The sequence below is a fragment of the Brienomyrus brachyistius genome, chromosome 23, assembly GCF_023856365.1.
Source record: "Brienomyrus brachyistius isolate T26 chromosome 23, BBRACH_0.4, whole genome shotgun sequence".
NCBI classification, from domain to species: domain Eukaryota; kingdom Metazoa; phylum Chordata; class Actinopteri; order Osteoglossiformes; family Mormyridae; genus Brienomyrus; species Brienomyrus brachyistius.
The window spans coordinates 19,207,503-19,222,701 of NC_064555.1; the positions used below are offsets into that span (position 1 = coordinate 19,207,503).

General features: G+C 43.0%; 1 protein-coding gene across 2 annotated transcripts in view; it reads right to left on the bottom strand.

Annotated features, from left to right (window-relative positions):
* LOC125719020 (AT-rich interactive domain-containing protein 1A-like) overlaps positions 1 to 13,311 on the bottom strand; it is a 32,679-nt gene extending 19,368 nt beyond the window's left edge. For both annotated transcript variants that reach the window (XM_048993430.1, XM_048993429.1), the window contains exon 1: positions 12,054 to 13,311. In XM_048993430.1, coding sequence (XP_048849387.1) covers positions 12,054 to 12,980 — 927 coding nt within the window. In that variant the 5' untranslated portion in view covers positions 12,981 to 13,311. The remainder of the gene's footprint in view (positions 1 to 12,053) is intronic.
* Positions 13,312 to 15,199: the final 1,888 nt, after the last annotated feature.

Consider the following 15,199-nt stretch of genomic DNA (forward strand, 5'->3'; position numbering starts at 1 on the left):
GCACGCAAACGTGCAGACACCAGGCCTATGCACAGGCGAGTGGCAGGCAGACGCTAGCACAGAAGGACCAATTGGGTTTCCCACAATGCTCAACGGGACATGCCAGAGAGACACCTGGCCAAAGTGATGACCGCCTTACAAGTGTGCAGTGGCCCCCAACGTCTGGGTTCCTAAATGAATGAGCCATGTGCACGTGCCATATTGGGTCCAGGCCACTCTTTATGGATCAGACACAAGGAACAGAATATCAAAGATGGCAGCACTAAAGTTACAGCTCCAAAAGAGGGGGGGGGGGCAGGGAGCCCAAAGACAGACTCACTCGTCTTGTAAATGTGCGACAGGCAGGACGGAGGAAGAGGAAAGGTGCAAACGCAGGTGAGGAGGGGAGCTGCCTTGGCTAGCAGCAAAGCAGAGAGACGCTTCTTTACTTCCCACAGCGACTTTTCTGCCTTTTTTTTTTTTTAAACCTCACTTAGAGTTAGTTGATTACTCAGCTATTTATAGCTCATGAAACGGCGGCCAGTCTGATGAATTCTAACGCTTCCCAGCTGCACAGCCGCTAGAGGCCGATCCAGACGGTCGCTTGTTTCTCCGCACAGGCGCCCTGGCACAGGAGGAGGCTTGTAGGCACTGGGGGTAGGGGGAACCTTACTTCAGGCGGAGGGATGCCAAAGGTCTCAGAGGAAAGCTAGTCCATCCCAGGGTTTGGCTTCAGCCAGGCTCTGCTGCTCAGGGCGGATCGACAGCGAGCATGGGACTAAGCCCAGCCCCAGTTCTGCCATTGCCCACCCCCATCCGGGGCTTTCCAGCTAGTCACGACATTGTGTGAAGTGTGTCGCCGGCAGCTTCTACCTGCAGGCCAACTTCTCGGTGCTCCAGAGCACTTTCTCCAAGAGAACTTGGAGAAATGATGAGGCTCCGTGGATAGCTGAAGAGGCTCAGCATGACACAGGAAGCAGGAAGAACAACTGCCAGACCATGAGGCAGCAGAGCTTGCACTACACTGCCAGTATGCGCGCAAAACTGAGGCAAGGTGAGCAGGCCGAAACCTGCAGGTGACAGAGCCCCACCCTCCCGAGCAGATCGTATGCACTGAACTCTCAGGAGAGGCACCCCCACACTCTCATTCCTCTCTCACTTGCTCAGGGATCGGTGGATGGGAATAGACTCTTCAATGGCCAAATAGCAAACAATTAAAGGTAATTAGCACATGGCTAATTTGCATATAGAGAAGCCATATCAGCCATTGGTGGGGGGGGGGGGGGGGGTCCATCATCTCCCTGTGCCTGGAACAGATCAGAAGCAACCACTGCTAGTATGATCCAGCACATGCCAGCCAATGAGGACGGGAGACATGGAAGTTGGATTTGCTGCATAAAATATTTTACGTTTAAACAGCCATCTTATGGCCATTTCCAATATTACTAACACTGCCAAAAAACAAGACCAGGTGATGGACTTTCAGTTTCATCTAATCATAAAACAAGGAAAATGGTTTACGTCTACGCTGTAATACATATTGGTTCAATATTTCTGACTAACTAACTAACTAACTAAACTGAACACTAAACCTTTCAACCTTCTTGACAAACTTACCCAAAAGCAAATAACAAACAAAAAAAAAAAAAAAAAAAAAAAAAAAAAAAAAAAAAAACCTCATTGGTTTCTGTATTACATACCTGTAGAGACGGACTAGGATCACAGCACCTAACTTCTATGTTGCTGATCAGGCACAGTGCCCCTTCTTGGCTGCACCGTTAGGACAGCCCTGTGGTGAGTGACACCTTAACAGCCTGAACTCCCGGCCCTACAAGCCCTCAATGACTCTGCATCTCTAGGCGGAGTCTTGCGGTGCCAAACCTTAACCTAGACACGAGATAAGGACCTAAAGACTGAAAGCAAATAGGACAGCGCTTATGTCATTGTGACAATGAATTTGCAGTTCCGATAGTTTACAAAAGCGAAGACCTCAAAAAAGCAAATATTGGGAAGCTTTTTGTTTAGTTTAAAGAGAATTTATCAGTGACACTTTTGCAATGGGTTGTACAAATGCTGAAGTTCTCTTGTCATGTTCAAGTTACTTCATTTTAACACTAATCATGGTTCATTCACCCCCTCAACCACCCACGCTGTACTAGCTCACCCATCACAGTAATAGGACTACTAGCCTGAGCATTACTGAATGCGACCAGTTTGCGCCTTCATTTCCCGTCATGGATTAATAAGTTTGTGCAAAATAACATGCAAAATAATGTGTTACTTCAGAGATTGAGGTATTTGAGGAACACCGTACAAAACACTTCAAAATATCTACGAACATGCACACCATTTAGAGCACATCAGACCAGTGCAGTCTTAATGTCGTGTTTAATTAGTTCTCAATGACATCTGCTGGCCTAGGCCACACCCATCTCTGTGACAGCCAATTGCAGACTACCCCAGAGGAAGCGCGGCATGACTGGGTCCTAACGTCGCACAGCACGTGTTGGTCTGACAGTGTGTGCTCAGAATGGCAGCAGACAGCTGAGCCAGAGCAGCAAATTGCCATGTTAATCCTACTTTCTCTTCAAAACAAAGTTCAATGAAAGGGATTACCATGACTCTCCAGGCTTGGCCTAAATGAAAGACTCACCGTGTGAAATTTACACACATGCCAGGGCCACTTCCCATAGGCTCAGGCAGGTCGAACGAATCACCCAGTCACCCTCTCTCTCTGTCACACACACACGCACGCGCACACACACACACACACCTCTGGGCAAAGCTGGCATGGTCACATTATACCATGATGCTCAGGCAAGTAGCAACAGCAAAGAAGAGAAAGATTATATTCATCTCTAATATTAATAATGAAAGTAATGAAAGAGGGACACAACATGTAAGATTTCCCCATATTCCTTGCCGATAGTAACACAAGATTAGAAAATGAGGAGGAGAAGTGCTGCAACTGATCATGCAAAAGTTAGACCTGTTAGTGGTGCAAATTTTGACAGATACTGGAAAATCATACTTTAGTCTAATATCGCCAAAATTTACAAACGAGAAGAGGCCATTCTGCCCCTCAAGCTGGTCTGGGGAGAACTTAACTAATAGCTCAGAGTTCTTAAAATCTTATGTAGTTCTGATTTAAAGCAACCCAGGGTTTTAGCTTGTGCTACACTAGTAGGAAGACTATTCCAAACTCTAACTACACGCGGTGTAAAGAAGTGTTTTCTCAAATTCGTTTTAAAATGTTCTCCCGCCAATTTCCACATATGGCCACAAGTTCTTGTATTTAAACTAATACTGGAGTAAATATCCGGGAGAACAGCATCCCGACCTGTTAGAATCTTATATACCTGGATCATGTCCCCCCCTTAGTCTCCTTTGCTTGAGGCTGAACAGATTCAGCTCAGCTAACGTGTCCTCTTAAGACATTCCTATAAAACCAGGAATCATTCTTGTAGTCCTACGTTGAACCCTTTCTAAGGCAGCAATGTCCTTTTTAAAGCATGGTAACCAGACCTGCACACAATTTTATAGGTGGGGTCTTACCAAGGAATTCTATAATATTAGCATCACCTCCCTTGACTTAAACCCCACACACCTAGAAATGTAAACAAACATCCTATTGGCATTTTTAATAGGTTCCCCACACTGGTGAGAGTGGGACATGGATCAACATACACACCGAGTTCCTTCTGATAATCAGCTACCTTTATTTCAGTGGAACCCATAAAATATCTGTACTTTATGCTTCTGCTTGGATTGTATTTGTCTATAATAAATTTCACCTGCCAGGTAACAGTCCAGTCACTAATTAAAGCAAGATCCCGCTGTAGGCTCCGTGCTGCTAGTTCAGTATCTGCTACACCACCCACCTTGGTGTCGTCTGCAAATTTAACCAGTATTTTTTTTCTCAGTTATATATATATATATATATATATATATATATATATAGTGTGTGTCTGTGTGTCTGTGTGTGTGTAACAATGTCAATACTGTTTATGTAAATTAGAAACAAGTGATCCTATAATTGGACCCTGCGGTACCCCACTATGAATGCAGGCCCACTGTGTTCACCAGTTTTCAATCCAAGCAGCTACAGTTCCTTTGAGCTCAAGCAGGCCTTCTGGAAATCTAAGTAGATCACATCATATGCCTTTTTGTGGTCAATTTGTCTTGTAGCTTCCTCAAAGAACTCAAGTAGATTAGCTAAACTGGATCTACCTCTCCTAAATCCATGTTAGCTATCCCTCAGAATGTTACCTGAATCCAGGTAATCTACCATTTTCTCTTGGATTATAGCTGACATTTCTTTTCAACTAATTGGCCAACAGTTTGCTGGATTACTTGTATCCCTTTTTTGAATATGGGCGTTATATTAGCACGCTTTCAATCAGAAGGTACCACACCACCAGATTAACTTTACTATTTCTGAAATCTTTAAGGTCAGCAAATAACATCCCTCATCTCTTAAAACTACAGGTAAGATGCCATCGGGTCCCTGCCATTCATGTATTTATTTTGAGCTTAGCTAGGCTTTGCAATACATAAGCTTCAGTTATACATATATTAGACATAGACAACGCTGAATTAGTATATAATAGGAGTCGGTATGTCACGTCATTTACAGTGAATACCCATGCAAAACAATTAATAATCTCATTAACAATATGAATTTCATTTTCAATTTTAAGACCTGTAATATGCTGCAGATTTATTGATTTCAGCTTTTAGAGCTCTTTCGGAGTTAAAAGTATTGATACTTATAACCAGCTAACCACTGAGCCACTTGCTGAAGTTCCAGTTATTTATTCTGTGGAAAACAAAAGATCAATCTGTGGGCCAGTACTTTGAGACCTCTTATAGGTGTTGTATGAGCAACAAAAACCTTTGTATTCCACTACGGAAACAAGCTGATCGTGCAGTGCAATCATCTTCATTATTATAATAGTTATGGTCTTTAGGTCTGGTACTGCTAACTTTGAATACTGATAATGTTTAAGTATTGGGCGGCAATATCAGCCAAGACTGACACATCGGAATGATGTAGATATCTAGATTTTTACTGAATATAGCCCAGAACCAATATATTAAGTGATATATCATGCATCCTTAACTCTAGCTAGTAAAATGCAACAATTCCTTATGCACGGCCTGCTTGAGATGCTTGGGTGCAAATTTCTGTCTGGGCTTTAGACTGATACAGCAAAGGCAAGTCAGGGAGGCTGCTGTTACAATAAAGCTGAAGACCCAAAATCAACGTCTTCTGAATTAAACATTAGGACTGTCACTATCGATTATATCAATATTCGAGCAACCTACCAATTAATCTGGCAATTCCTCAAGTAATTACCTATATATAATATAATAAATATATGGCAACCAGTGCACGGCAGGAACCAGCAAAATATTGCAGTGGTATCACACACTTGGTATCACATACAGCCAATTTAGGCACTCCGGTTAAATTAAGTTACATGTTTATGGACAGTGGAAGGACCAGAGAATCTGACAAAAAAAAAAAAAAACCAGACACACAGGGTGAACATGCAAACTTCTCTCACTCACACACACACACACAAAGTATGACACTGTGCCACCCTCAATACTAGGCTTGTACAAAGTGCAATGTTAATATTGACATGGCATTTAATGAACATGCATCAGTCACATCACAAAGACAGTGATAGTCTTCACTTCAAACTAACTGGGTTCACTTCAAACCAATTTTAACACATAACTATATAATATTTTTTGGCAGCATAACATACTATATAAGATGATGTGGCCAAGTGATGAGGCCAGAACCTTTTTAGTAGTGATTATTCTGCCATAGATAAATTAGGCAAAATGATTGAAGTCAAAGTGATGAGAAAGACAGGCTACATGACACATATTTATGGCTAACCTCATATTAATGGGTGAGTCCGTAGAACCTAAAATGTCTTCTTTTAAGATGCAGTTGCGCTGCAGTTATGCTGTGGTGCTTTTAAGGGAGCTTTCCACCACACCAAGTACCGTACTTTTGGTACTTTCACTTTTCCAGTACCAAAAGTGCCAAACCAGCCAGAGTACTTCATTGGTGCTTTGGGGTGGGAATGCCTCAAACACAATCCAAATGCTGCCTTGAAAGCAACTGCAAACTCTTATATATATTTTTTTTAATAAAGGATCTGGAACAGGATCTGGTCCGAAGAACAAAATCAGGATGGCATGACAAGAAATTAAAAAATATTTTGTTTAATATACTAGGAAAGCAGGCATATAGTGTGATGTGTGATGTCCTAGCGATGTGATTTTGTTGTAATAAATATTTATGAAACAAAAAAAAGGAGTTCATAAATTTCTCACAAACCCGTCTTCGAGTGATTTAAACAGCAGGGATGAAATGATTATGATAGTTTCTGAGAGCACATGCAGCACTCATGCAAAAGCAGTGGAGGTAAACTTTAAGCTGATTTTTAAACATATATTACATAATCTATAAAAGGAATAATTAAAATTCTAAAGCTTACTTTTTTTCTACGACAGAGTTAGGGAGTAAAAATTTAGTCGACTTTTAACCTGCTGCACTATAATGTCCATACGCAGAACTGAAAGTAAGAAAAAGCCTGATCTTAATCTATCTTACTATCAATTTGAGCTGCATGTGCATAACATGCGATGTTAGTATTAATATCAGACATCGTCCAGACATATCACAGCCATTTTTCAAATTCATTACAAAATGCCCTCACACTGTGACGGCACCAGTATCAGTTTTTACAGCAGTAGAAAGCCAGCAACTTGAAGCACCGTACATTTGGTAGTGCCGAAAGTGTGGTACATGGTGCGGTGGAAAAGCGTCCAAAGTTCTACTTTGCAAAACTGTCAGACCACTGAATTTTCATTCGCTTTTAAGACTGTGTTGTGGCTTCAACACAACTGGCACTTTTGATCTTTATTTGAACCCTCACCCGATAGGCGCCATATTCTTCATGACATATTGCCGTATAAATCGAGAAGGGAAATTAATTGATGCTTTTTAATAATCACATTTAATCGAGTAATTGTGACAGCTGTATTAAACGATTATTTTTCTGCAGCAATTGCACAGGGTACTTCCTACAGTACTATGATAGCAAGTGTGCTGATAAGTGACCAGGTACAACAGAGCCTAATCATTTGACAGCGCCCCCTACTGCAAGGCCAAAAAAAGATCTACAACACCATCCACAAACATCATAGACAAAAGAAAAACACAGCCAGAAAACACTCTCTTCAATTCTTCGGTTTCCTCCTAATTATAAAGTAAAAACAAACACACCCCAACATCCTCTTGCACCGCTTAACAATGCTTATTTACCATTCTATATTCACAAACGACCATTTCAATGACACGTATGACAGCTATGGTATGTTTCACCATAAACTGCATCACAGGAGTATGGATGACCACAGGAGCCAACCTGACCCCTCAGTCCAAAACTAAAAGTAGGGAGCCCAGGAGGGTTGTGGACTCCATCAGCCCTGATCAGAAAGTATCACAGTGTAAGACGAACGCAAATGGGCCTCAAAAGGTCAGGGGACTGGAGGAGCTTGCCGCTTATTACACTTTTACCCCCAAAGGTCTCTGGCAACCATCATACACAGAAAATGATCAGATATTCCTCCACAGGAACAGGTACAGAAAAACACAGAGGGCTCAGAACCCTTATCCTTCCAAAAGTTGCTGGTCTAGCCAAACACAATCCAAAAATGATCAGAGAAAAGATCACTGTGGGGCACCAATCGAGTGGGAACAGCAGGCTCCAACAGCCCAAGTGCAAGCACCAGCACAGGGAGCCGAGCTCACCTCAAATATCTCCAAAGGAGGGCCGGAACAGCAACCTCACATCAGGGAGTGTTAGGATCGATTTATGCTTGACGCTTGCAACTCGTCATGGCCACCACGTGTCATCTGCGTTGGTTCTACATGTCATCCTTGAACCTACGCAAGGAACTGATGCTACACATACTCGAGATGCAGTACCACCAAAAATCTTGGAGGAAATATGGTCACCTTTTGTCTCAGGAGTGTCTGTTTATATGGTACACTTAGTATTAAAGAAAATCCATTTTTTTTAGAAATGAGTGGTTGGAAAATATTCAAAACATAAAATGCTTTGAGACAAAAGGAAAATAAATATTATGGACATTATTGTGTGCCTCTATGTACCATGTCATCAGAATTTAGCAGTTTAAGTTTCTTCTGCTTCCAAATTCAATCTGAGCTAAGAAAGCAGGGTACCAAGTATAGTGAAGCAAGGACATTCTTACTTGCTTATATTCATAAGCAATTTTTCAATTGATTAAATTTGGCAAGAGCGTGGTGGTTTGCATTTTGCTAAAAAGATTTATATTGTTATAGGAAACAAAACATCACAAGCACTGCAATTTTAATAACCGTTCAGTTTCAAGATTACAAAAATGTGAAGCATATAGAATATAAAGTTTACCACCGCTACTTTTGCATGAGCTCTGCGTCAGTCCTTCTCAATTTCATCCTTGCTCTTTAAATTACTCATAGACGTGTTTGTGGGAAATTGATTTTGAACTCATTTTTGCTTTAGAAATATAGCAATATTTATCACAAAAAATAAATTTTTGTTCACTGATATCATGCAGCCATAATACTAAATACAAAATACTAACTACTACAAGATATCTCAATACATAATGTAACATTCAACCTGAGGTAGTAAAGTGATGTGTGCCAAAGAGAAGTACCAATACGATGTGGAGAGAGGTAGGATATAGAGAATGCTGAAGGTATTACAAAATTAGCACAGCAATGCGGAGACAGTGAGTGTAAAACATTTCATACTACAACCTCATACAAACTAGTAAGACTAGAAACAAAGGAACCAACCAAGATGATTTTCTTGCATTGCCCCTGGTGAATACAACTTCTAATCCTTCAGTTTGACATAAACTACACATGCAAGTATGAACAGCAGCATTGCTTGCGTAGTGGCAACACGTGTAAACCAGCCGGGAAAACGGACGAGAGTGCGCTCAACTGGAGACAAGTACAACTGAAGTATATGATTCCCAAACAGGTACCAATAATTTTTTACAGGTAACGTTTGAATCTGAGGAATACTGCGGTTATGCACTCGCAGTAAAACAAACCTCAGGGTGTTACCTGCTGAACAAAACTGACAGCTGGCTGACACCTTAGTTGCATCTAAATAACTGAGGTATAACAGACTCAAAGAAATAAGCCTTGTGCTGAGATCAGGACTAACAACTTTACAGTCACTTCTGTGCCAGGGATACAACTGTTCCGGGATCAGTCCCATGCATGGCATCTGATGGTTACCACCCAAGCGGACTCTTGTTTTGATCACCTTAGAATAAGACTGAAATCACATGTGTCAGCAAAAACTGCTTGTTTCTATCGGTGCAAAGTAGCCAATACAAATTAAGACAGGACAATACATGATTAACCAATTAAAATTCTGCTTTCGATTTTACAAAAGGTCAGATAAAACAAAACTTCTAGCAATAATTCTTTTTCCAAATTTTTTGCCTTTGAAATATCCCACATAAAGCATTTCGGATAATTAACATTCTACTTATTTAAATCACACAAGTCAATCAATTAACAGGAAGCACAAAGGGCATTTCACCACAACCATGCCCAAGAACAGTACTGTGCTGGGATCCGTGACCTATACCAGTTGGAAAATCAGACTGAACGTTTAATACCTGTAAGAAACAGGTCCCCATAGTTCACTTGTGATCATTAAAAGCACTGAAGTCTAAACTGCCCAGACAGACACCCATATGCAGATTACACAGCAACACTGCAAAAGCAAATCCTGGTCACATTCAGTGGGTAGCCAGATTTAACTTTAATAGGGAGTGCCTAAAGTGGAATTTCAGTACTGCCCCTAACAGAATATAGCACCCTTTTATGAAAGTCTTAACAGTAAGAAGACGGCATTAAGAACCGAGTACTGCAGAGTGCCGCCTTCTCCCAGCTCCATCGATGGCTTGGCTTGTGCAATGTGACTGAGCAGACAGACAGGTAGAAATAATTCAAGACAAAACTGACCAGGATTATTTGTGGTTATGAAGTTTATACAGAGAAACAACCTATTCTTCAAACAACTAATAAGACTGCATAGGTTTTACAGATTAAGCATATGACCAGAAGTTCCAAATGAACATGGTAACAAGTTAACTCTGTTCAGGGCACAACCCACAAACGCAGGACAGACTTAGAGCTCAGCCTACAATCCATGTCTCATCTATGCCACCCAGAGGCTGTGATGAGGGCCTCTGCCTGGGGAGCAACAGCATATAACGTTAGGGCAGTGCATTAGTGCCTCCTACAGAGCTGACAAGCACTTGCAAGTAGAGAGAGCAGCAGGTGCAGGGTGCCAGACTCCACAGCAATACCGGATCTGTGCCCTGCAGCAATCGGCTATAGGAAGCATCTCGGAGGGGCCACATCCAGTTGGGAAAGGCAGGCACCTGACCTTGTCTACGTCTGCATACAGATGTAGTTTCACGGAAATACTGTTATGAAATTTGGATGGCACAGGAATTAAACTCCATTTAAGATTAAAAATACATATACAACCAACACCACAGTCCAGACATTATGCGGTTCTCACATCTCAGGAGTTAAAACAAGCAGCCCTTCAAAAATAATTTCTATCGGCATCATATTGGTGGCCTACTACTAATCCTAATATAATTACACATATAACCACAAAACAATTCAAACATATCCAAAGTGGAAGCCAGGATTCAATAAAAAAAAAAAAACAAACACAATATCTGAGAAACACAACATATTCTATGAAGTCTCGAGCTCGATATGTCATCCAAATCAAAGTAATAGCTATGCAACATACTGAAAACTTGACATTTTCCATAGAGGTTTTCAATTAATCATATTTAAGACTTTGTTTTAACATGTTAAGAGGTAAAACGAAAAGTAAAAAGAAGAAGAATAAAATGTTGTGAAAATGCTTATTTGGGGATGCTCAGCGCGCATTTCTGCGACGGACACGACGACAGGAGCGAGAGACTCGGCTCGCCTGCGAGCCCGGAGCTCAGGACCGGCGGCGACGCGCCTCTTACGCGCGCCGTTCAAGTATAAGAGCTAATCAGGGATTGTTGCGGCATTACATCAGATGCAATTATAAATGGCCAAGAGCGCAGGGTGGGGAGCCAATCAGATCTCAGCTCGCGTGTCAACCTAAGACCAACTGTCTCCTGCCTTTGACAGAAGGATTTTACCTCCATAATTCAAATCCCAAAGCAAAGCGATCTGCACTCGCTGTAATGGCCGGCAATGTTTACCGGCCGCCTGAGCACACAACACTAGAAGCGAAATAAACGTGCCGGCTCGTCGAAAATAGGCAGTCTAATAAGAATAAGCAGCAGACGGCGTATATCTGCAGCTCCTCACCAAATAACACTATTTTGGCACTTTTTTCAGCAGACAGACACCCTTCACACACAGATCGCAAACGGCTCTCACATTCGTACAGGACCCGCAATGACTGCAATTTTTCCAAAGCTGGAGAAGACAGACACGCCGATATCAAACATACTGACAGAAATGATCAGATCGATGCGTGTAGCTAATCTACCAACAAATCTTACTCAGTTCACGGAATAAACACAAACGGTAACGTATTAGAACAGTAAAAGAGCCATAATGACAGCAGTCGAATGACGTTTGGAGCGCCTTTCTCTGCAGATAAACACACTCGGCAAAATCACCCCTTCTCACCCGTTTACCCCAGTAAAAGTACACTGCCCCACGCCCCACGACTACCCAACTTACGATATGCACCTCGGGAAATCAAACGGGTGACTTTTCGTGCAACATCAGGCCACCCTTACAAGACATAAGTACAGTAAACCGAGGTGCTGTTAGGAAAAGGCAAGAGGCAGCCATTTTAGAGAGGCTGTGTAGACAATGGCAGGTCCATAGCAATGTGTTGCACTCTACACCATTTAAACCGAGCCTCCAGAGCAGCGCGGCACAGGCTACGGGTGCCCAGGGCTCAACTGGGACCTACCTGATTTCGGTTCAGAGGCTGTCCGGAGTTTCCTGGACTAATAGGCGGTGGGTGATGGCTCCTTTGTTGCCAAGCCTGGTGGCCCCCACCACCATACTGACTGCTGCTTCCCATGTCTGGTGGTCCCTTGTTAGCCCCTTCCTGGTTGTTGTAGTCGCTCGGTAGGTAGCTCTGGTAGCCCCGCGAAGAGCTGGGCGAGGTCAGGAGCTGATTTAGGGTCGGGGTAGGAGTGGAGTTAGGCGGCTGGCTTCCCAAGTTATACCTCTGAGCGTTGTAGGAGGCAGCCATAGCAGTGGTTCCTCCCGCTGGCTGCTGCTGCTTGCCTGGCTGCCCCCCAGCCGCCGGGGGCTGGTTGCTTCTCGGGGAATTCATGGCGTAGCCGGGGCCTGGGTAGGGCGTCCGGTTCGGGAACTGGCTGTAGCTATTAAACTGATGGTTAGGGAAGCCGTGCTCATGAGAACTGGGCTGATACGAGTCCATCATATTGCCTGGCTGCACAGCCGGCCCCGCTGCCGCTGCCATGCCAGGGCTTTGTTGTCCGCCATGTTGATGAAAAGGGGGCCGGCTGTAGTGCTGGCTGTAACCGTAGGGAGATGGAGGAAAACCGCCCGGGTGATGGTGTCCCATCCCGGGATGGCTATTCCCGTCAGGTCCCACTGAATCATTCTGGTTATTATTATTGTTCAACCTGGACGGATTCCCGTTGCCGTTCTTCATCTCAGGATCCCCTCCTCCCCCCGCATTTCCAGCATCGGCCCCGTCCTGCAGATCCTTCTGACCCGGAGATCCGCTCTCTGATCCCGGTTCCTTATTTTCCTGCTGCTTTTCCCCCGGTACCGATTCCTCCAGCGGGTCCCGATCAGGCTTTTTTAGTTCGGAAGGCGGACTGCTGTTGAGAGTGGCGGCGCTAGCGACCTGAGCGGCCATGATATCCCTCTCTCTCCCTCTCTTTCACAGCGAGTTAGTCACAATCAGCCTCTCAGTAGCATTGAATACAAATACAATTATTTATACCAATGTTCCCGTGTCCCGGTTCATCCCCCCCCAACACCAGACAGAATCCGGGTTGGCCTACCGGTTCCGATTCGAATAAAAAGTTAATGGAAGAATATAAATAAAGATCCCGGGAAATAATTTAAGCGACACTGAATGTGGGGGGGCTTCTGTTACAGAGCGAGACTGAGGGCGAGAAACTGATCAAACCAGCACGAGGCTTCGCGAGACACAGCCATTTTACTGAGGCACGCGGAAAGATGCAAAACGCGGAACGGAGTGTGGAGACAGACCCGGAACGGGACGGGCTAGGCCTATTCTATATACATATATATTTAAATATATATTAATTACATTAGACTACGATAGTATTATTTATTACATATAGCCAAATGCCGTCGTTTTAAATCACATATAACAGAATAATCTTCTTACTGAAACCATGCAGTAACTCCTCATACTAGTAATATAGAAATAAAATACATCATACAATTATATATTTTTTTATTCATGGATTATATGTTCTATACATTCCACATTTAAAATATCGTGTGCCACGCGTTATAAGTCTTAGGCTTAATTTGTTATAGGCACAGTATGGCAAGGAATACACGCCAAATGCATATGGCAACAATATAAAAATGATAATGTAGACCAATATATCATGTGCTTGCTATAACGACATTCATCTTTTGGACTCTCAATTCAAATGTGTGAAGACTGACTCGGGACTACAGCGTCCCATCGCATGTATTGCGCGCAAACGAGAAGAATGTTATCAGCGAAGATGTGGAGCCAGGCAGGCATGGAATTACAGCCGGAGAGCGAGCGAGTGAGCGATGGTGAGAGAGAGAAAAAGACGGAGGATGGGGGATGGACTGAACCAGTCAGAGAGCAGGAAGTGAGCACGAAAAAAATAAAAGGCGAAGGAAAAAGCAGAATAAGTCACAGGGGCCGATTGAATCAAAATACTACTTCTAAGGAAAAACTATCCCCAGTCTTCGACATATTGATTATTGCTCCTTGGAAAGACCAATAGCTGTGCAGACGATGTAAAAAGCCATTATACAATAATCTAATGGGAGTAAAATGCGCTCCATTCTTTCCCCTTCTCTCTGTGCGTCTCTCCCCACCCCCTCTACCCATTTTCTCTGCCTGCCTCTCTCCAGCAGCAGCTACACCGGTTGCAATAGCAGCACAGCTCCGCTCTCAGCGCATGGGGGATGGGCCGCACGGCCAAGCACAGCTGCCTTTTTCCGCTTTTTTACGATGCAGAGCTGCTGGTGCGCACCACACCTCACCTTGCCCAATAAACTGGAGAAGCTTCGCTAGTTCTCGACGTGATATGAACTTGGCGAAAGATGGTTTTGTGAATATTTAAAAGCAGCTGACAGTATGTGTTTGACTAGGGGGGAGGGAGGAGCTGGTTTCCTCTAAATGTGCAGTGCAGGATGAAGGCGTATGAAAGAGGGGGTTGGGCTTCTCATCCGAGGAACGATAATTTCATGATCAGGGCTCCTTTTCTAGTTTCATTCTATAACCATCTCTTCCCAGCCCACTTCAATATTAAGGCACTACGTTTTTTTTCCCAACCGGCAAGTTCGGTTTAAAGCCCCCTGATTAGAGAGCTTTGTACAATTACATTTGCAAATGCATGCCGGCAATCTGCTAGAGCAAAAGCAAAAAGGAGGAATAGTCACATGGACCTAAATACACTTTCCCCCAAGGGATTGAAACATAGAGATATAAACAATTTTTCATTTTATGAGGAGAAAAACAATGTCACAAGGAAATCAAAGTTAAAATAAAAGGGCTGAAGTAAAACCAGATATGTGGCACTGCAGTACAGAAATCAAGAACTAAGGGAAAAAAAAAATAAAAAATTTTTCGGTTGAATTATATTTTAACATTTTTAACCAGTTTTAATTTGGGCTATTTGAGAAGCCTGTGTGATGGGATTCAGTCACACCCTTTGTAATTCCGCGTATTTATACATCTAGATATTTTACGCTAGTATTTTAGGTTAGACAAATGATCCAGAATCCAAAATGCCTGTGTATGCAAGTGAGTATATGTATGTGCCCTGTGATTGGCTAGAACCGTTCCCTCAGCATGGTGCTCATAGTCCGTTACTGCAGGAAGAGGGATAATAA